This window comes from Haliaeetus leucocephalus, unplaced genomic scaffold (genome assembly GCF_000737465.1).
Source record: "Haliaeetus leucocephalus isolate CR32 unplaced genomic scaffold, Haliaeetus_leucocephalus-4.0 Scaffold340, whole genome shotgun sequence".
NCBI lineage: Eukaryota > Metazoa > Chordata > Aves > Accipitriformes > Accipitridae > Haliaeetus > Haliaeetus leucocephalus.
In genome coordinates, this window is record NW_010972776.1 from 117,235 (window position 1) to 138,608 (window position 21,374).

Below are 21,374 nucleotides of genomic sequence, written 5' to 3' on the forward strand. Positions count from 1 at the left end.
GCTTACTAGCAGCTCAGCGAAGATCAGCAGACAGAAGCCTTCAGAAGATAAGGCACTCCACTCCAGAGAGCCAGCAATAATTACACACATGATTTGAGACCCCTGCTAATCACATATAACTTGGCCATTTCCTTCTCTTTGCCTGAAACTGATTTGTTTTGTGTACCTGGTATCTGCTCAAAAACCCAGGCACTGCCCTAAAGAACCAGCAGATTTATTTGTTTTAACTTTTATACCATTCTTGGGCATTTAATAGAACAAAACCAAAAAACCTTAACATAGGATAGACCTTTCTAACTGTTGTAATTTTACAATTAAAAAGGGGGCAGAAATAGCATTTGGTAACATCCAACGCAGCTGTAAGGCAAATTACTGTTATATATATTTAACAGGCTAAGCCCTCTCTCTGGGGAACAACCTAGTAAATAGTTGATACACCACATGTAGTCATGGGTTTGTACATACCTACTGGCTATAGTTCAAATTGTTTAAGGATGGTAACTACACAGACGTTATTCAAACAGAGATTAAGTTTACCCATAAACGACTACGTAAACAGAATTTTCACCAAAATCAGGTTGTTCAGGACACAATGCATGTTCCTTCAGTGAAAGCTTTGCTTGATCTGAACCAAAGTCACTGAAGCAGAGGACAATTTTGCTTCTGTTCTCAAAAGGTCCAGCTCTAACAAGCTGTTCACATCTGCCAACCTGCTTAGGCAGATTTTTTTTTTTTTAACTTGGGAAAATTTCCCTGAGTGGGGTACAAGAGTTCATTGTCTTCTAATGCCTGCTTTTCTTCCTTTAAATATCACTCTACCTCCAGCTCCTCTCCACCAACCTCTTCCTCCTGTCTTCAAGTCCTTCCATAAATCACTCATCCGAAATCTCCTTAGCTACAGAACCCTCTACCCCAACAGGAAAGCCTAACTACCACAATAAAGCTAACAAAACATTGGATATACTGTTTATTACCTCTAAAAACTTGTCTTGCTCCTTTCTTTTGCTTGCCACCATGTCATAACAGCAATTTTCCTGGAGCTTGGAACTTAGGAGCATATGACTGGTGCTTTCCAGCACAGCTAAACTGTGCTTTCAAATACCCCCAAGTCTGACAAAGAGAAGTCAAAGAAACATCCGTATTTTCTTTGCCATTCACAGCTGGCATACATGCTGCCCCATCAATTGAATACACTGAAATTTTAAACAGTTTGGAAAAGCCTGATAAAAAATTCAATGAGGCAGTAACAACATGCTCTTGGAAACAGCGCTCACAGTATTTTAAGAGTTTAAGAGAGATGACTCCTGCACATAAACAGAAGACTGGAAAAAAAAACAGTTTTCAGTGATTTGGTGTTTAGATGACTTTGAAGCACATTTCAATTCTGGCCAGGCTCAGAGGGCTGAGATGCCTTTGCATTTCAATTAACATTTGCCAGTGACAAAGATTGTCTCAAGTCTTACAAAATAATTTTTTACCTGCAGTGATCTGCCAGGCGGACCCTTGCAGTGCTACCCTTTTCTCAGCAATAGCCACCATGTTACCGGAATGAGCAAGTCCTTCCAAAGGATTTGTTTCTGTTACCATCTCTTCTTCCTCCTCCTCCACCTCCTCTACACCATCATCTCTCTCCAGCACATCTTCTTGTTTCTCTACAGTCTGCCCTTGATTTTTAACCTGATTTTCTTGCCTGGCCCTCCACTGTAAGCTCTCTATAGTGTAAATTGGCTGTTCACTGCAGTCTGAAGAGAGGCCTGGACTGGACAAAGGGCCACCTCCTTCCGTGTAAACAGAAGCGAGATAGAGAAGGTTCTTCCGCGAAGAACGTGGCAAGCGAGGTCTCATGATTGTGAGGATCCTAGAAAGAAAAAGGGCAATGTAAAAGTCTTAAAAGCAAAAAAGATCCCAGATAAAGGCTTATCAAGCTGAGCAGCCTTTTACATGTGAGTTTTCTCCAGGACAGCTCGCTCATTATCTCCTCTAACAGGCAAATCTGATTATTCCCTGGTGGGTGGATGCTGGAATACTCCCTCTTTGTGATTAAAATTGAGGACTTGGGATACTTCTAACTGAATTCCTGCTTTGCTGTTTTCATGTGAAAAAGTTACCACCCGTGCTAAATTCATATTTCCTGTATAAGCAGTCACATCTCTGCTACCAAGTCACTTTTCTTCTGACCAGGTTGCTGCTTTAATACTTCCCCAGATAACCTCCGCTTTTCATCTCCTCCTTCTTCTCCTTGTAGAATCAATGGGGAGATGAGCAGCAACAAGCAGGGCTTTATATGCACCTGCCACAATTTCTACTAGATGCAAAGATAGGGAAGGGAACACAGCTATAACTCAGCATATCACAAGGGGGCTGGCCAAAGCTGTTACAGAGCACTGTTTGCTGTCCCTTTTCTAGGTCACAGGATCAAACTTACAGCTGAAGAAGGTGTGGGGTTGCCCAGCAGGGAGCTTCCAAGCAATTATCAGTCAGTCTTATCCACTGCAAAGGAACTTTATGGAGGAACAGCTCCTTCGCGGACACCTGTTTGTTACAGTGTTGTCTTTTCTTCCCTTCAAAGAAGATAATGAAAATAACAAGGTGCTCAAAACTCATTAAAGATATGCCCTTCATCCTTTTGTATTTTTACTGGAACACTGATCCTCAAATAAGCTGGCATTTCAATCCAAGTCCAAGACTAGATGTACTGACCAAATACATCGAGGTTGTTACAAGGGACTTGCCAATGCACTGACAGCTAGCTTAGCTCCACAAGACATGACCACAGTGAGGTGCAGACGTTCCCAAGCTGGTTCTGTGCCTGCCATCCCAGACAGGAATGCCACAAGATGTGTTTGTACAGTATTGTCCCAAATAAATGCAGTACACTGCTTCTGGGACCCAAGATCATTCCAGATAGCACTGCAATGAGTAGACTTAACAGCTGGGAACTACTACTATTCAGGGATCTTGGTACATAATAGACATGTGCAGTGCTGACTGAAAGCATCAAACATTAACCCATGACTGCCACAGATACTGGCAAAACTTTGGTGCAGACTGAGCCAGACTGGGAGAGGACAGAAGAGGTGGCAAAATTAATCAGCTAGAAACCTCCTCAGGGATACACTATATCGCAGCATAAAAGTCCTGTTAACAGAATTCCTGAGACACACTTAGAATAATTAAAGCTCTTCTGTGCCCCTGTCTCTGGAGTGAAACATACAGTTTGCCAATTCTAAGGAGTTAGGAACAGAAAACAAATTATTACTTATTACTTTTGTGTAAGTTTAGAAGGCATGAAAATCCTGTGATAGGATTAAAAAAGGACAGCAGGACTATATAAGTATCTTGAAAAGGCAGGCTTCTGTTAAGTGAGGAAAGAACTGGGAACAGCGAACTCATAACAGGTTGCGTATGACATCTTTATTTGTTATCTCCTACTGTTATCTTCTACAAGTACTAGTATGTGGAAAAAATAGCACTTAAGTGCCTGATCTTTTCATGGGAGAGATTGGCTTTTCCTATCTTGAGGAGACTGCAGCGAAGTTAGCAAAAAATTGTAATTGTTATTGACAAGAAATGCATGACTTACATAAGCTGCAGGTTGAAAAGTGTAAGAAATGCAACAATAAAAGCTCTACTTTCACATGACAAAAATGTAATAATTAGGCTATTGCACTTTCCATCTAAAGGTCACACCACTCTCCCAGTTTTTGCAATAGTACAGAAGAGACTTGTACACACAGGAATTCCAGATATACTCACCAGCATTTACTTTGGCAATGCCAGTCAGCATCTCAGAAATCCAGTTGATCAAGAACTGAGGCCGCAGTTCTGAAGAATCAGAACATTCCTTCAACTCCATAAACATTTTCTCTATTAGGATCTGTGTAAAACTTCGGGAGAGGAGGCCTGTCAGCAAAGGCTGCCAAAAGCAGTAAAAGGTCTGAGGAATTTTGAACTGCCATACCTCTTTATTTGCTGCAATAAGAAGAAAAAAAAAAAAGACAACCCCAAAATCACTGTTTCGTCATTTTTCATGAACCACAGGTGTGACACTTTTTCCAAACTAAAGTAGTTTGTTCTGAGATCACTGGTTCCACAGTATTTCCTAGGATCCTCACTGAACCTGGAACTATTATTTTCTTATGTTATTTTCTTATGCTAGGGAAGTAAAATAAGCAGCAAATTAATAATTAACACAGCAGCTCAATGAAAGCAAAAAATACAATGCCTGATCTAATCACATGGTAAACCACAGGAAAATCTACCTGTTTTGCTACTCCCTTTCCAGTTTCAGCTTATTTCACACATAATGAAGAGCTATTCTGTCTAAAAATATACTGCAAAGAGAAGGCATGTTGAGCAAAACAACACAGAATTAAAAAGCTCATAAATTTTTCCTACTGTAATATAGTCACAGAAATTTGAGGATCTTTCTTGGAAAGTTCTTTGGCTGGTGTTTCCAAGAGGTCCCAGGGAAATACACAAATTACTAAGTTTCATTGCCTCTAGGTACTTAATTCTCTTGCAGAAAATCCATGCAACTCCCCACTTATGGGCAGCAGCATGGAACTAAATGCAACTAGGTGAATAAGGCTCAAAAAAACCCCATTTAGATTTGCTTCAAAACTTCAATGTAGGAAAGAAACTAGTGGGAGTCCATGAAGTCAGTTAACTACTGCAGCTAAGGGCAGAGATGCAACCTTCAAAAGATGTTTTGGCCAGGCAGCATTCAGTGCTGAAGAGCTATCCTTCCATGGTAAGAGATTCATGCAAAAGCAATAGCTAAGCATGGCCGTAAAGGGGTCTGGAGAACAGGTCAAAAGATGTTTGGGATATACGGAGGATATATATGAAGGACCCGGATATATGAAAAACATGCAAAGAATTATAGATTTCAATATAATGAGAAAAAAAGAACAGACTTAGACATAACACTAGCTACGGACTTTTTACTTATGTGGTGCCCAAAACACTAACCTTCATACTTGATATTTAGCATCTTCAGACAATCCATCTTTGGGATGAGAAAACCATCACTGAGAAGAGCTTCAGCCACTGTCTCCCTAGAGCAATCAGAGAGTCTTATTAATGCCACTTACTCCTTTACCTATCAAAACACCACTTGCAGCAGTTCTGAAACAAGTTTGAGAGCCAAATACCTGGAACTATGAGGAGGTGATGTAGCTTGTTGTAAGGCCCTAAAATTGTGTGCCAGTTTTGGGCTGAGTATATCCCACTAGACTTGGAGGGAACAGGTGGTTGTGCTAACTGAACAGAACCAGAACCTTGAAAGAAACATTTCTGCTCGAGTTGCAGAGGCAAGTATCTTGGTATTTCAAAAGCACAGGAACATTTGTCATAAACATATCAAAAGCACAGGAACGTTTATCATACTGAAATACCTATGGTTTGCAGTATAATTCAAGTCTTCTGCCAGCAGGCCAGCCAAGATTTGAGGACCTCTGACCCACAGAGCTAGGTTAAATTTCAGGGGAAAAGCCAACCTCGTTGACTTCCTGGCAAGGCACACCTTAAGGTGCAATTCACACAGCTGTTCAGCAGATAAGTTGCAGTAGGGTCACAACTGCTCTTCCTTACAGTACCTACAGCTCTTTTTTGGATGTCTCCTGCCATTATAGCTATCCTGCAAACTTCAGATAGTTGGACAGCACTGAATGGCCCAGCTCGAGGACCACTTCATCTCCTATTAGGCTGGCTTAATGCAAGTGGAAGGCTGAGGAGACCCACATAGGTAGGCTGAACTGATGCTTGAAGGTAAAATACAGCAAAAGGGACAGAAGTAAAATTCCCACAACTACCCCAATATCCAGCCATGGGATTCTCTTGAGTTCTTCTGTTCATGCTTCTATCCATTAGCTTCTCTAGCCATGCAAAGATACAGCACTAAAATAAACACTTCTCAGAATAAAAATCAAGATGACTATTTTCAAACACTGAATAAATTCCATAGAAACAACTGCTTTTGCTATCAGATTCATTTGATTTGGAATGGTAGTACCCATGCCAAACATCGCATATTTTGGTAAGCTATGGACAAGAAAATTTGTCTTCTCCAATAGGAGGAAACAATAGGGGTGACTTCCAAATCTAAACATCCAGGCACGACTTGGATCCGACACAGGATTTTTATAAATACAAACAGCAGCTGAAGATCTCAGAGTGCAGAAACAACACACACAAGCGCTAGACCACTTTGTCATAAGTAAATGATGTAGTGGGAGATCAGAAGGCAAGTGGTAGAATGTAATTTGTTTCTAAAAGCAAAATCCAGTTTCAATCCTCTTCTCTGGAAACTATTCCGGCATAAACCATTATTCCTACATGCAACGACTGATCATCACAACTATTAAGGACCTCTCCATGCAGATGGCAGTTTCAGTAGAGAACCATTTAAGCAGAAGAACATCTGACTAAAAAAGGTCCACTGGGTCAGTTCTCTGAAACAGACAGCAGAGGATCCTTTACAATTAGCTCATTTTGCTTTAGGTCTAAAGGAATCTTCTGCCCCCTCCACAATCCAAATTACAGGGTATGTCGATACAGGAAATGAAAGGCTTTACTCAGAATTACATAGGCATTCTAAATTAAAAAAGCACTTTCATAGGTCACTTGACATATTCAAAAGAACTCATAAACTCTGTTATCTCTGAGTCCATAATCCAAGCTTCTGAATCTAATGAAGTCACAACCTTGTCAACACATTCCATGCCAGCCTTCACCCCTCCCACATGGTCGATCTTCCATGAGTGACCTAAAAAAAAAATTCTCTCTTAACTGAAAGCAAGCAGCTGAGTCCTTAAATTAAGCACCTTCAGAAATACATAGGAGACTGCAGGAAGAACCCTGTCTTCAGCCAAGAAGGGAAGTACCATTAGTCAGTCCTTCAGAAAACTTAAGACAGAGGCCACTGGGGAAGCACTAGCCCAGCTGCATTTGTGATACATGACAGACTCTATGTGACTGAAAGAGCAAAGAGTCACAGCATTTCAGGACAGATATGAAGCAAAGCAGAAACAATTACCACAATGGTATTCAAAAACACTAGGAACCTCTGTGTTCACTTATATAAACATCTACACACAAACATATGTCTAAAGCTTGTGGAGTTTCTTTGGGTTTTTGAGTAAAAGAGTGACTCGATTATAAGTACTTGCACACTCATTGCTGCTTTGGTAGCATAATACTATTCATCTTCTCAAACAAATATCATGGTGCAGAATGGACTGGTAGCAAGGGCTACAGAAGATAGAGCTTTTATTGAGTTTCTGAAAAAGTAAGAGAATCTGTGACCATTCACATAAGAACATTTAATAGAGAATTGCCTCTAAAGATAAATCTGCACTCCATGCCATATCACTGTATTTATGTTGCTATATAAAGACTAATGGAAACCAGAGTGTGATAGGGTCTCATTTGCAATACAGTTAACATGCTATTATTAATAAACAGAAGGTACATGTATGAATCCATTTTGGGCTCTCAGAGAAAATGCGTAGGTGGTTCTAGAATGCTGGATATAGGCACAGCCTTCCATTAACTATAAATACAACAGCTTGTGTTCTTTAAAAGTTGCATCTGGATGCTGGAATAAAAATAGCATGAGATGAAGTAGGCACTCAAGGATGAAATACAGGAGTGCTAAATCCAAGAGTTTGCTCTACCATTCTGAGGCTTCCAACTCACCTCTGTCTCCCCCTCCACAATACAAATGTACTTGTGATTTGCCTGACTGTTCACCATGCTCAGCCAGCTCAACTTGGTTCTTACCAGGATTTAGCATTTGTCCATAACGACACTTGTTATATGTAGCCTAGCGTAGCACTTGTTCAGATGCAATGTGGCATTTGTCCTGTTATTACTCTGAAATGAGCAACACAGTGGAAATCTTCCAACCGAGGAGAGCTTCAGCAGAAAACACAGATTAATTGAAAAATTATTTTCTCTCTCAAGCAAAACTGTATTATTCAAGCAACTTTCTAATGTTAAACAATGTAAAGGCCTGGAATGGGATTCTTTACTAAGCCACCTGCATGTTGCAAAACAAGTAACTGTATGCTATCAAGATTCTTCCTTAAGGATCCAGACAGGAGAACAGGGCAAGTTGGGTTTTGAGACCTGGCTACAGGAAGCAAACTCCAAAACTTCCTGAATAGTCATCATGGCTCCATCAGCAGGTTGCCAAGAAGACAGCAAGAGACAAGTGGTTAGTGGGATTTTCTTGCTTTTCCCCTCCCTCCCACCTCAACTTTGACACAAAGTCAGGTGTTTTTAAAAGCGTAGTGAAGGTAGCGATCTCACTGCAGTGCTAGTTCCAGCCTTTGCTATAACATATACATAAGCTTGCTGTGGGGAAAAAGAAAAAGGAAAAAAAAAAAAAACAGCAACTGTATGCTTGTAGGTTTGTTTTAAATAGCTGGTCTGCAGAAAGGACACTCCAGCAAGGTTCAAGATGTGAATTTTTATTATTTTTAAGTCTTAAATTGATTTTCAAGTAAATAATTTTCAGCCTGCAGGATTAAAATGGGGAAAGTAGGCATAAAGAAGGCTTAAATAAGGGGAAGCATGGCAGCACCTGGCCTACATTGCTTGAACGAAAACCAGAGATTGAGAATGGATAAAGTAGCTCTTTGGTATGACAACAGTCAACAGAAAACAACTGTACCTCAATACCCTGCTAAAATCTGTTTCCAATGGCTGCTGCCTCACATTCCACAACTGTGGAGCTGAGCCCACATTGACACTCTGGTGAAATATTCCCATTACATCATTATTACTTCTGGTACTTCACAGAGAGCTTTGCAGAAGTGCAACAAAACCCATGCAGAGCTACCACATGATGCATGACTGGATCTTGCCCAGAGGCCTGGAAACTAACACCACCCCCAGCAGCACCCAGCACCAGAGCCATGCTCAGCACTGGGTTTCCAGTTGTGCTAGCTAGAATGAAGGTGGTAAAGGTTAAGGGTCACCTATTCAGTTTTGAAGAAAGGTGTCAATCAAGTCCCCTGTCCCACTTCTTTCTTTATCTCCTGATAAAGGAATGAGAAACTCACTGGGAGAAATAATAAGCTGAGTGACCAGACTTCCACATTGTCCTGTAACACACGCCCCCTCCCTACTTAGGCTCTGCCAGCTCTTCGGAATAAGCCCATGTGTGAACATAGTCAAACCACTCTGCACAAATCAAGGAAAATGTTTCATTACAGCAGCTGGCCTATCTGACATCTATTGTTGACAAGAGCAGGAAAATACAGAAAAGTACCAAAACTAGCAGTATGTAGCCTGACACCCAGTTTCGGGGGCTTTCTGGAGCTAACACTGCTTAAAGAAGCAAAAGGAGTGGAGAGAGAGCCTGTAAAGTAAAAGGAATAAGGGTTGGAAACTCACTGCCAAAACTGATCTGATCCAGAAACATGTATGTTTCCTTTCCACAAGTTCAGTCCAAAGTCTGGAATTGTGGAACCAATACTTACTGGTAATAATACACACACACACACACAAGATTCTTGCCAGAACTTCTCTCCGAACAGTGAGCACACAAGGCAGTTAAATGCAACTGCAAAATCTCTCTGCAGTACCATCACTACTGAAGGGTTTTGGTCTTTGCTAGTTTTGCAAGCTGTGAGTTGTGAAAGAGTCCCCCATCCTGGGCTGCTGTAAGTGGGGGACTTCCCTGCATATCAGAGCAGCTATTTTATTGAAGTTGCCTGATCATTAGGAGTCACTCAGGACACCATGAAACAGCTAACAGAAACAAAACCCACAAGACAAAAAAAAAAAAAAGTATTTTTATAGTCACAGAAACCAGATTCCTCCTCTCTGTTTTCTTTGCCTTATTTGAAGCCTGGGCTTAAGGGAACTATCAAAAAAGCCTTATTCAATGTAGCATAATGCAGTGAAGACAAAGTTCTTATGAAAGCGTTACTGCCAGATTACTTAAGAATGACAGATACCCTAGAGATACTATACCATCAAATTTTTTTGTTGGAACAAAGGACCCGGTGATGCTGTTTTTCACAGATACTTGCCCTATCTTTGAAGTTTCTTTAGGCCACACATAGCACCTGAGTTTTATACCCTTACCTAAGTTACTGGGCTGGAATTCCAAACAAAGCTCTTGGAAAACTGACAGTGAAAGCTGGAAATGACATCAGGCTCCTAAGACCTAGTTCTAGGACTTTCCCAGATAGATGACAAACTTTTAAAACCGCTTTAGTTTTGGAAGCAGCACCCCCTAAGCACACCAATTCATTGCTGCCCTGTAATTCATGCTATCACATACACCTGAAGAAGGAAAAATGTAAAACCAATTCTATCCTACTGCCACTTTCCCTTCTAAAGAAATTACTGCAAAGCAGTGAAATTCCCAACACACTGTGCAGGAATTAAATGTTTCATTTATAATCTACAGCTATCCTAAAATATTTCCACAAGTAGATCTTTTTGAAAGACAGGAGTAGTCTAACCCTTCCATTTGACTCGCCAACATGTAAGGACACAAGCCTACACATTGCAGTAACAACACTGAAGCATCTTAACTACTCATCCACAATAACAGCTTTTCAGAAGAAAAGATTCACGCACAGGCACTTTTGGACTGACAAAACATGACAACTGCACAGATTCCTTCCAAGCTAGAGGTGGTGTTGGGGGCGGGATGGTTACTTTTCAAGTCTTCTCTACATCTGCCAGACCAGAGTTTCCTGTAGGAACAGTAATGCAAAAAAGGCTGCCACATCCTGGTGACAGCACCCTGTACAGAACAGCATTCCACTGAACCAGGTTCAAGCAGCTTAAAGCCACGCTTGAATTCAAGCCTGTTAAACTGTTTCAGAGATGCCAGGCTGATTTCAGGAAAGCAAACTTTTGCTTACTTGCCCACTGGCCAGATACACCCCAGGCAGGCCTACGCAGGCTCCCTCCATTATGCTGCTCTTGGAGTATTTGCTATTTGCTCAGGAGCACCCATCAGAAGCAATGGGAAAAACATAACCAAGCCTATTAGCAGAAAAGCTAATTATGACAAGCTGTGGTAACTGTTGATGCTGTACAGCTTGATGAGGACAACAACTTTGAAACACCGATGCCTCAAAGGCCACAAATACAGTCACTAGCATCTAAACTCTAAGTTTGAGTATTCTGGGGGAAGATTTAATCTGATAGATGAAGGAGATTCTTGATTCTTTTGGAAATCCACACAATCAGGGTTGAATGTACTTTGTGCAGCTGCACAGGGCAAATAGCAAGACCTGATGCAACAGGTGGTGCATACAAAGATGATGACAAATAACTGCTAGAATGTGATTTAGCATGCTTTCATGGGATACCACAAGCACGTTTTGCAGAATCAGTGCACAGCAAGCAAATCAACAGCACGGTATTTTCCAAATTAAGTACTTGTTTTGATCATATACTTACAGGACAGTACTGTTATGAAAACTAAGTTTTGCACAGACATAAACTAATAGGAGAGCATACCAACAAGGCAGCATTAGAAAGATCCCAAATAGATCATCATCTTAAGATCTTCACTAATTCAATTTTCCTGTGTGGAAAGGGACTTCCTACGATCTTTTACCTGTTACCAATGCATTACAACTCTTGCCTGAACATTCCCCGCAAAACCCATTTCACATAAGATGAAGTCTATTATTCTCACTCGAACCTTTCAAAATCCTTGTTTTGTACTGTGGCAGCCTGTTTCCCCTCTACCATGTAGCTGATGCCAGGTTCAAATAGCTATTTATATATAAAAGCAGCTGCACTTGGTCCATTCATGTTCTGATAGTGGCTAACAGAGGATGCTTAGGGAGAGATTATCAGAATCACAGGTAGGTACAATGGCTTGCTTCCACTAGTACCTTCCAACATCTAGTAACAGACAGTTTAAGTGATACAGAAGTCCCACGTTTAGTAAGTTATGCTTCTCATTACAGAATGTTCATGCCTACTTGCTCATTACTCCATGCTCAGCAACCGATGGGCAATGCCACTAAGGTGCAAGTCTCTTCCTCGGGGTTTTCTTCTGGAACAACATCTCATAACCTCTTAAACTAATCAGCAGCTTGTACGGCATATATATTTATATTCAAAACATCAGGAGTTACAGCTCGTATCTGTAACGCGATACTCTCGCCCCTCTACAGAGTTACACTGATAACATTTCTCAGGGCCGGACAAGATCTTCAAGCAAATTTATATAGTAATAATACAGTCTCAACACACTGGGCCCTAGAGGCCCTGTAGTAATAGAAAGTATAGAAGAGGCCAAGTATTGCCCTGCAATTTTGAAGAATTCTAAAGGTTACTGTGAAATCAAAGTCTACGCAAGGTTGTTGGGAGGGCTTTTGAAGACACTGAAGATGCTGACATGCCTGGGGCCAGCATAGCTAAGTCAGGGACAACACCTTGGAGACCATCTGGCACAGGAAACATTACTCATTAACAGAGATTAACAACTCAATCCTCAAAAATGTTGAGGAAATCAATCGTTTTCTCCATGATCAGCTGAACAACACAGTGAAAACGTAGTGCAAGAGGTCTGTAGGCCCAGCTCTGCACTGTACCTTCCACCTCAGTTCCTTATCAGAGATGTACCTGTTCTCTTGCATCAGGTCTTTGATCTGAGCCAAAATCCAGTCCACTTCTGAAGAGGAGTCGGACCACAGTTCTCGAGATTTTGAAACAGACTGCACAGTCTGCATAACCTGAGTGAAGGAAAAATCCAAGCATTAACAGAAAATACGCTCTAATAGTGAACAGAAAGGCATTGCTATGAAGAGAAGATGCACACGCCATATGTACTTCATCAACAGTACTTCATCAACAGTACTTCAAAAAAACCTCATAAAAGTTCCCCTTCTAGGGGTATATTAAAAGTTAATATAAGCCATGTCATACTTGGAAAATGCCTGAATTAAAAAGGCAGCAGCACCAAGGAGTCGCAGTCCTGGCATCTTCATTCTGGTTCTAAACCTTGCTCTCCCTGACTTCAGCACAAATCAGGACAGACTCATTTTGAATCATTAACTCCACACGTGGGGTGGGGCATGAGCTTGCGTACTCAGGACAAGGGTTTGCCAGTCATATTACACATACAGTAGATCAAAACGTCAAATCAACACAGCCATCTAGGCAACCTGTGATCACCTGAGAGCATCTGATGAGTAGGAGCAATACACAAAACAGACTACCAGGTTGTACCAAGAATGGAAGAGAGAATACTGGAGGTTAGTACTCCTCTGAAAGTTAGTTATTTCTTGGTTTGATATATACCTTACCTGAGTCTGTCCAGCAAGGTAAGACACGCCTTCTACTTATGCTCACAACCTACCCAAGTGGCAATTCTACCATCACCACCTTTGATAAAATATCAGCACGAAGCATGTTACATCACCAACAAGTATCTAGCAGATTCTTTTTGGAAGACAATAACTACTGAGAGAAAGGAAGAAATTATTTTTCCTGCCAGGTAGGAATGCAATGTAAAATGAGACTGGAAAACCAAGGCGTCATTTTCAGGACTGTGATTAGCTCTCTTAACCTATATATGCAAAGCTACCACTGCATGCAAAAGATACTTCAGATGACAAATCAAGTATAAAGACATGACCTAAAGTGACTAAAGAACCTCTAGCCTACCCATAGGAACAATCAGACAACAAAGTACACAGCCCCCATGACAGAGTTTATTTTGGCCTAGTTTACACTTTACAGATTTACATAAACTTTTAAGTATACTAAGTAGTTAACAAAATAGCTAGAGAATTATCTGGATCAGAGAGCGTACAGTTACACTGTTATAAAGATGACTTAGGTATAAGTGGTTCTCCTTACATGAAAGAGATTAAAGACAGACCATACATTTATGCAGGGAGACTCACAGCACTGTCTCCCTGCAGGGAGACTAGCAAAGACACTGTACCACTCTTCCTATGCCAATCCAGGGTGTTTAAATATAAGCCTAGAAAAGCTTCAAGTAGTATTTTTTTGATATTTGGAACATTCAATTGCTGTCATGGTTAAGAAATCATTTGGATGCACCAAACCATCTGCCCTTAAAGGGCACAAGAACAAGCCCATGTCATTTTTTTCAATCCATTTCTAAGTGTCAGAGATTTTATCAGCTATCATCAGTTTTAAATTACATGTCTATTGTTTTACAGAACAGAGTTTGAGAGGCCAACAAAGGACCAATATGCTTGCATCTCTACAAATGACTAGCAGTAGTTATTAATGCATAAAAGTATTATTATTTTTTTTATTAAAGACAAACTTTGGTTAAGAACTTGCAGGTTATCAGCCATAAGGAGTAACACTCCTTGCTGCTGACAGATCTCAGCAAGCCCTTTGCCCACCCTTACTCAGTGTGCCTCAGAGCAGCAAAAATGATATATTAAAAGAAGCTATATCCACAACACATGGATCTACAGAGCATTAATTTTTCACAATTCAGCTGTATTTTGTCAGAGCTGACAGAATTAGAAGTGCACCACTGGAAATTATTCAACAAGAAAGGCAGCCTTACAGGGTGAACAGGGAAATTTCAAAAGCACAGTATGCAGCATTCAATTAAACTGAGGCGTATGACACAGTTTACTCTTCTGTCTGTTTTTACACCATTTTGATGGGATAAGGAGAGTTTCACATGAGCTTCAAAACAAAAGTTTTGAAATTACTCTTTAGCAATTGACCGACTACTCCTTTCCCCCATTCAACCCTGGCCAGTTTAAACTTTGAAGTTGCATTTTCCTATTCAGCTTGAAATACTCCCCTCTGTTCTGTTAATATTTAACATATGAGGTCACTCACAAATTAATTTGTCTCCTTCACGATGCAAAGCAAAACGTACAAAATAAGCCAGTACCAACTACAGAAAGGGAAGGATGAACAAAAGAGGATCACCTATATACTCCAAAACCAAGACAACAGAGGAAACATGTCAATTTTCAGTAAAATTCCTGACCTTAGTTCTCATTGCTGATTAAGTCTACGCTTCACCTGAATATTAGCACACTTTCTCCTTTAGCCCCTAATGATATTAATCAAAATAAAAGTGAGAACAGCTCCCCAGTAACAACAGTGTGTTGGTGAGGTCGTATCCAAAGACATTTTATGGAGTCTGTAAGCCAGCTCTCACCACATCTTAAGAACTGCCCCATTATTAAGAAGGGGAAGCTGAGCAGAGAGAGATTTCTGGAGCAACTTATTCACAAACCTGAACTGCAGCACCTCAGCCACGGGGTGACTGCAAAAATATACAATGGATGACAGAAAACGTGGGCTAGTGACTTCTGAATGACAGGTCTCAATTTCCAGAGACACTAGGATGAACGAAAACAAGCTGAGCGCTATCCACCTGGACAAGGAAGACTTGGGATGTCCAACAAGTACACATCTTATTTATAAACATGAACAAAGTGTTTGCATTAGAAATCATCACAGTTCAAATTGCTTGTTCTCTGCAGTGAAGCTTTACTTTGGTAAGCCATGTATGACAAGACTAGGATAGACATCTGAACAATGAACTAACCAAGTCTCTCACTGCACATGCAGCAGTCACAGGTCCCCTATGGGCTACACACTAGACAACAGCACTACTTTAGAAAAGAGTACACAACCTGGCAAGCATTGGTAGCACTTGGACACCAGCGTACTGTCACCTCTGCAGCACTGATACAAATACCACTTCTGTATCACTGACGCTTCTGGACAGATTCTAACTGTGGGAGGACGCTACAGGGAGAAAAAAGGGATCCCTGCAGTTACGTGAAATAAACTCCTGGCACAGCAATTTAGTCATGCTAGCACCCAGGTATTTCAGATGAGGCCTGGCCAAGAGCACCAGTTCTTCATTTTGGGCAAAAATGAAGAGAAGACTTACTGCCCTGAGCAGGAAATGGGAAGAACTAAAAATGCTAACGATCAGACTGCACTTACCCGAAACTGCTCATTCTTGTAGGATATCAGCACATCTCTGACTTTCTCTAGAAAAAACCATAAATATACAGTTTAAACAAGGAATGGATCAACCATATAAAGGAATTTTGCACCTGGGCAAGCTGCTTAGTTCTGCTGAGTATACACTCAAGGAAGACATAAGTCAAATGAAGTCACAAATTCCAATTCAGACAACACTCTGAAGACTCCTACAGCTCCCAGACTTTTCCAGCAACATAAATTTTATCAAGTAGTGTTGAACCAGGAGTTCAGTATTTTATCACTAACAGTGCCCAAAGACAGGCAAATTGGATAAATCCAGACACCTCAAAAAAAAATCCCTAAATAGATCAGTTTAGGAAGAAATTGTTCTGATTCATATTTGATGTTCTGTTCTGATGCATATTTGTATTCCTTATACTTGCATTTTAAATCTATTGCAACAGCACTGTGGCTATTCTCAAACCAACCATATCCTTATTGGACTTTACTAAACTTTAATTTACCATCTACAAGAAACGTCCTTTCTCTATCTGTGTATCGCTTTTACGATACCTGACATAGCACCATCTTTCAAAACACTTCACCACTCAGGTGTCATTGTCACCTGCTATCAGGATGCCCACCACCCCGTCTCAGCTAGATAAAACGTCAGATGCATTTGAACTGTAGGACTTGTATACCATTGCCATTCCATTACTCTGGACATATAAATCACAGAATCTACTGTATCATTCTGTGGTTTTCTCTTTCAGCAACTGGGGGTGGGCTGTTCTTTTTTTTTTTTTTAGGGTAGCCAGGAAGAGGAAGGAATAGCACATGCTTGGATCTCATCCAGCATGAAGTCAGACAGAAGCCCAGACATAACTCTCTGACAAGAAAAGTGGCAAGTGCTGCTGCATTCCAAAGTTTAGTACTGCCTCTAAGTTTGGATTGTTCTAATAAATTCTGTATTAAACTCAAAGCGCACAACAAATTAGCTAGTATTTTCTGGATCACAGCTACTGTATCTATGCATGAGTCTGTGACAAACAAATCTAGAAAAGACTTGCAACAAATCCATAGAAACTAAAGCCAGAAAGATCATTATAGTCACCTAGTGTGACCTTCCAGGAAGCAATAAGGGTCACTTCAGCATTTCTGCACACTCTCTGGACCTTGGATTAGGCTGCTGTAATCTGTTGGATGAGTTACCCCCCATAAGCATGCCATGTTTTGCCAGAAAAAATTCTGACTAATTTGGTTTTACTGTTTGAGGTACTGTTTGATACCTCACATGCCTCAAACTTGCACACCAGCCATCTAATCCGAACTCCCACTTCCTCCAATAAGTCATTCAAACTAGAAATCCACTTTGAGAAAAGCTCCTTATTTGGGTTTCAAAGACTTCTGGTAATAGAAAAGCAACCACTGGTACAGTTTACCAAAGTTTTCCTATTGTTTTGCACTTTGTATCTTAGATTATGTCCAGGCTGAGAGACTGAGTTACCTCAGTGAAATTTTTTTTTTTTTAAATGCTACTGGCAGCTAATGATTTTTCTGTCCGCATGCAAAGTATTTTGAAACTGGCTGAACTGCCTTTATCCTGCTCTTGCTCAAGTTATGAATCTACAGAGTTCTGAGGGCTACAAAAGGACCATAGCCTTATTTGTCAGTAGCAGCCTCAATACCAAAACTGTGGCTGTCAAGACACTACAACTAATTTTTACAATATTTGGTCCTAAACCATCCCAGTGTAACTGTTGCTACTGATTAGGATACTGTATATTCAATAGAAGTAAAAGATTTTATGCTACAAATTCAGTGAGCTAATACCAAAAAGGTCAGTCACCCCAAGAATCCACCAAGGCCCAAAGAGGAATCCCACAACCTGAGCTGAATCTTTATGCATTGTCAGGGCTAGAAGATGACACCTTTAAACTGCTTCCTCTAGCATGGGACATATCTAATCCTTGTATCTGTCATTGTTCCAGGGACACCTACCATGAAATTCCTTGTGTTTCTGACAGGCCTCGTGCTGTGGAGTTTGAATCTCCCACGCATCATTGTCCAGCTCTGCATTTGCTTCCACCCCTTCCTGCTCCTCTTCCTCTTCCTCGTCCTCACTTTCTTCACACAAGTTATTGCCCAGCTGACGGCTCCAATACGTCTTGCGTAGCCACTCCAGCACGACATCACAACCTAAGGGAGAACAGAAAACATTCTCTTCTCAGTGAGGTTTTCTTTGTTATTGGAAAAAAAAAAAAAAAAAAAAGGTGGCACATTGCTGGCTTGCGTTGTGAAGAAGAGATGCTGTTAACAAGTTACCAACCCTGAAATCACATACAACTCCATTGCTGGTGAACGAGTTTTAAAAAAAGAAACAACAAAAAACACAACAAAAAAACCCCACAGCCCAGTATCACAGGCCTGATAACACCCACCCACTGTCTTTCTGGCAACAAAAAAGATTGGACACTGCTACAGCACTACACCTCGCCCAAGCTAGGCCAAATTTAAGCAGAAACTAAGTCCCAGCAGTGGCGTTCTGATGAGAAAATGAGTCAATTCTTTAGAACCACCATGACGAACATAGTGTCTATAACAATAATTTTTTGTGCAGAGACTACACTAGGCATACATCAGATAGAATGGAAAGAAAACCCCTTTTCTCCCATCACTATTTCACTACCCAACTCAGTTTAAGGAGCCTGCTGAAGGTTATTTAACTGGCTCCTCAGTGCTTAACCCAAAATTCTCGGGAATCCCTTCAAACGCCATGAGCTGGTCATTCATTCAGGCTTGCAGTACCTACTGCATTTCTCCCTAAATGGGATTTTTTAAGAGTCTCAGGTATCTCTAACCCATCAGGAAAAGCATTTACCTCTTTCCCCAAGATGAACTTCCTGTGCTGTAAAGAAGCAAGAGGACCAAACTACTGTTTCCAGTATTTCTTGCAGGGGAAGGAGAAAGTCTCTGAACACCTGCCCTGTGGGGCACCACAGCCTGGAGCCACCAGACACAGTTCAGCTAGCCCCACAGGGCAGCAGCAAACCCTCCCAGTGTCTCACACCACAACTCTCCCTGCCACGACGAGCCCTCTGCCTGCCCTGCAGCGCCCCAAAATCGAGGGAGGGGTGCTCCTCTCAGGGCCTGCAACACTGGCATTGCCACCCCATGCGTGCCTCAGGCCAGGCCCTCCCCATGCCGCCCTCCAGCAGCACTCACCCTTGCGGCACAGAGCCAGCCGTGGCAGCTTCCCATGGGTCAGCTCATGACGGAGATCCACAACCCAGATGGGGATATCCACCTGGAAGAACAGCCATGGGCATCACCCCACAGTTCCCACTGCATCACGCCACGACTGTATGCAGCCCTGTAAGGCTGCAGAGAGCCTCTACCTGGGTGGGAATGGCCTCTTCCAGGCCACTCCTGCACCGCAGTCCTGCAGCTTCCCACTTCAAGGGTGGGCTGAAATCCCCTCCTCTCTGATCCCACTCCTCCTGTGCCCATACAAACTTGGTATTGTACAGTTTAAGTTCTTCAATGTTACTTGCAACAACAGATGTCTTTTTAGACAGAGGTGCTATGTGTAATTTAAGCAGTTAAATTATATTTAAACTGATGAAACATTCTGGATGACAGTTCGTATATCAAAGATGCAAATCATATCATATATAATACTCAAGTCATACACACTCTAAGTTGCACACAATTTTTCCCAACTTTCCTACGGACAACTAACTTTAACTATGCAAGACCTCTATTTTTAAGCTTCATCAGTTTTAAAAGGTGAGAAGCAGCACCTTTCTTAAAAACCCAGGGGAAAAAAAAAAAAATCAATTCATCATTCTCACATAGGGGCCGCAGACAAGGCTGCATATATAGAATAGTCGCAAATACTGCCTGTTCTTCACTTTCAGAACTTGCTGTTCAGACCCAGATATGATGCTTAGTGCAGTTGGCACAAAAGGACTCAAGTTAGTCCTGCTACTACAATTATACCTTGAACCTTCCCTCCTCCACACAGAAGTGGACAAGCTCACCTCAAACAAGAGACCTGAGGTGAAAATGCCTGCAAATGTGATTAAGTGCTTTTTATGTATAACCTTGCTTGTCAAAGACTAGAATTTATAAACTACATATTTAGCTCTTTTTCCATATCTCAGCAGCTAAGAAACAAAAATGTGTGATGTACATGTCAAGTGGGACTATTTACAGGTAAATCAAGACTTTTGATTACACGTTATTCAAAATGCTTTGGTGACCATCAGCCTTTGTTACTCCTAATCTGACTTTAAAGAACAAAGTTTTAGAACTAGTTACATCAAGCCTCTTTAGAACTTTGCAGTTGAAAAGAACTGACATCTACACCCATTATTTTGGTTACAAAAGAATGACACCCCCCCCAACTCCCTCCACCCAGTATTGTTAATAGACAATGCATTTGCTCTCTGTATATACGTAAGTTATTGAGTAACTCTTATTAAATATTTACCTCTCTGGCTAGTTGTCTCAGAGGAATGCTGACCATTTTCTGCTTCCTTTCTGTGATCAAGTTGACAAACCTGCATGCAGGTTACAGAAAAGATAAATTACTATCAAGAGCTGCAGAGAAACGTGGAGGCCCAGAGACAAATCTCCCACATGCTGTTACAGCTCTGCGGTCCCAGAGATGCAAAGTGAAATTAGGCAGCTGAATACTACTACCTGTCCAGGTCTCTCTCTCACAGAACACAGGCCTTCAGAGCCCTACCTTACCAGAGCCAGCCCATAAGAGAGGATGAGCTCATGCGACTTCAATCTGCCAGATGAATCCAGGACCTTGCAACGAATCAGTTCAGCAGTGCAATCCACTGCAAGCGGCATTTTTGGACCATACCTGGAGATAAAGGAAAAGCAGGTGAGCAGTCTCACAGCAGTACACTCCCACTGCAAAAAGTGTGGCTTTCCGGCTACTTTTTGTGCTCTCTGGTACACAACAGCCCGAGAAACTGCATGCAGAAAGACAGCATCAAAGGCTCTCTCCAGAAGGCTCTTATATGGAGCAGTGATTACACGGCTACTCCTAAGCATATGTTAAAGGGGTACTTACCGATATGCTCAGCACATACCCAATACAAGATGCCATACCTAGACTGGTCTTGTTGCAGCAGGGGCAACGCAAACAGGAGGAGGCGATCTGGAGGCCTTGGATACCTCACTGCAGCACTCTGCCTTGAGAAACCAGCCAGTGAACCCGCAGGCACGCAGGGCTTCTGCCTCCCTGAGGCCCACGGGGCCGGCCTACGTCTGGCATGAGCTACATGCCCGAAGCCCACTGCGTGAAGAAGGCGCCCCGCAAGACGGAGCTGCCCGCCCGGCAGCACTGACGGACTGCACACACAACCCCGGCCGCGGAGCAGCACCGGCGGCGGGGGGGGGGGGGGGGGGGGGGC

At 41.7% G+C, this 21,374-nt stretch overlaps 1 protein-coding gene across 4 annotated transcripts in view; it reads right to left on the minus strand.

Moving 5' to 3' along the window:
* LAS1L (LAS1-like (S. cerevisiae)) overlaps window positions 1-21,374 on the minus strand; it is a 56,162-nt gene that overhangs the window by 34,384 nt on the left and 404 nt on the right. For 3 of the 4 annotated variants that reach the window (XM_010572345.1, XM_010572342.1, XM_010572343.1), the window contains exons 2-11: window positions 20,693-20,818; window positions 20,435-20,504; window positions 19,165-19,246; window positions 17,941-18,138; window positions 15,958-16,004; window positions 12,616-12,725; window positions 4,975-5,060; window positions 3,757-3,972; window positions 2,426-2,561; window positions 1,479-1,858 (exon numbers count right to left, since the gene is read on the minus strand). In XM_010572345.1, coding sequence (XP_010570647.1) covers window positions 1,479-1,858; window positions 2,426-2,561; window positions 3,757-3,972; window positions 4,975-5,060; window positions 12,616-12,725; window positions 15,958-16,004; window positions 17,941-18,138; window positions 19,165-19,246; window positions 20,435-20,504; window positions 20,693-20,818 — 1,451 coding nt within the window. The remainder of the gene's footprint in view (window positions 1-1,478; window positions 1,859-2,425; window positions 2,562-3,756; window positions 3,973-4,974; window positions 5,061-12,615; window positions 12,726-15,957; window positions 16,005-17,940; window positions 18,139-19,164; window positions 19,247-20,434; window positions 20,505-20,692; window positions 20,819-21,374) is intronic. The other variant, XM_010572346.1, reaches the window with a different exon arrangement.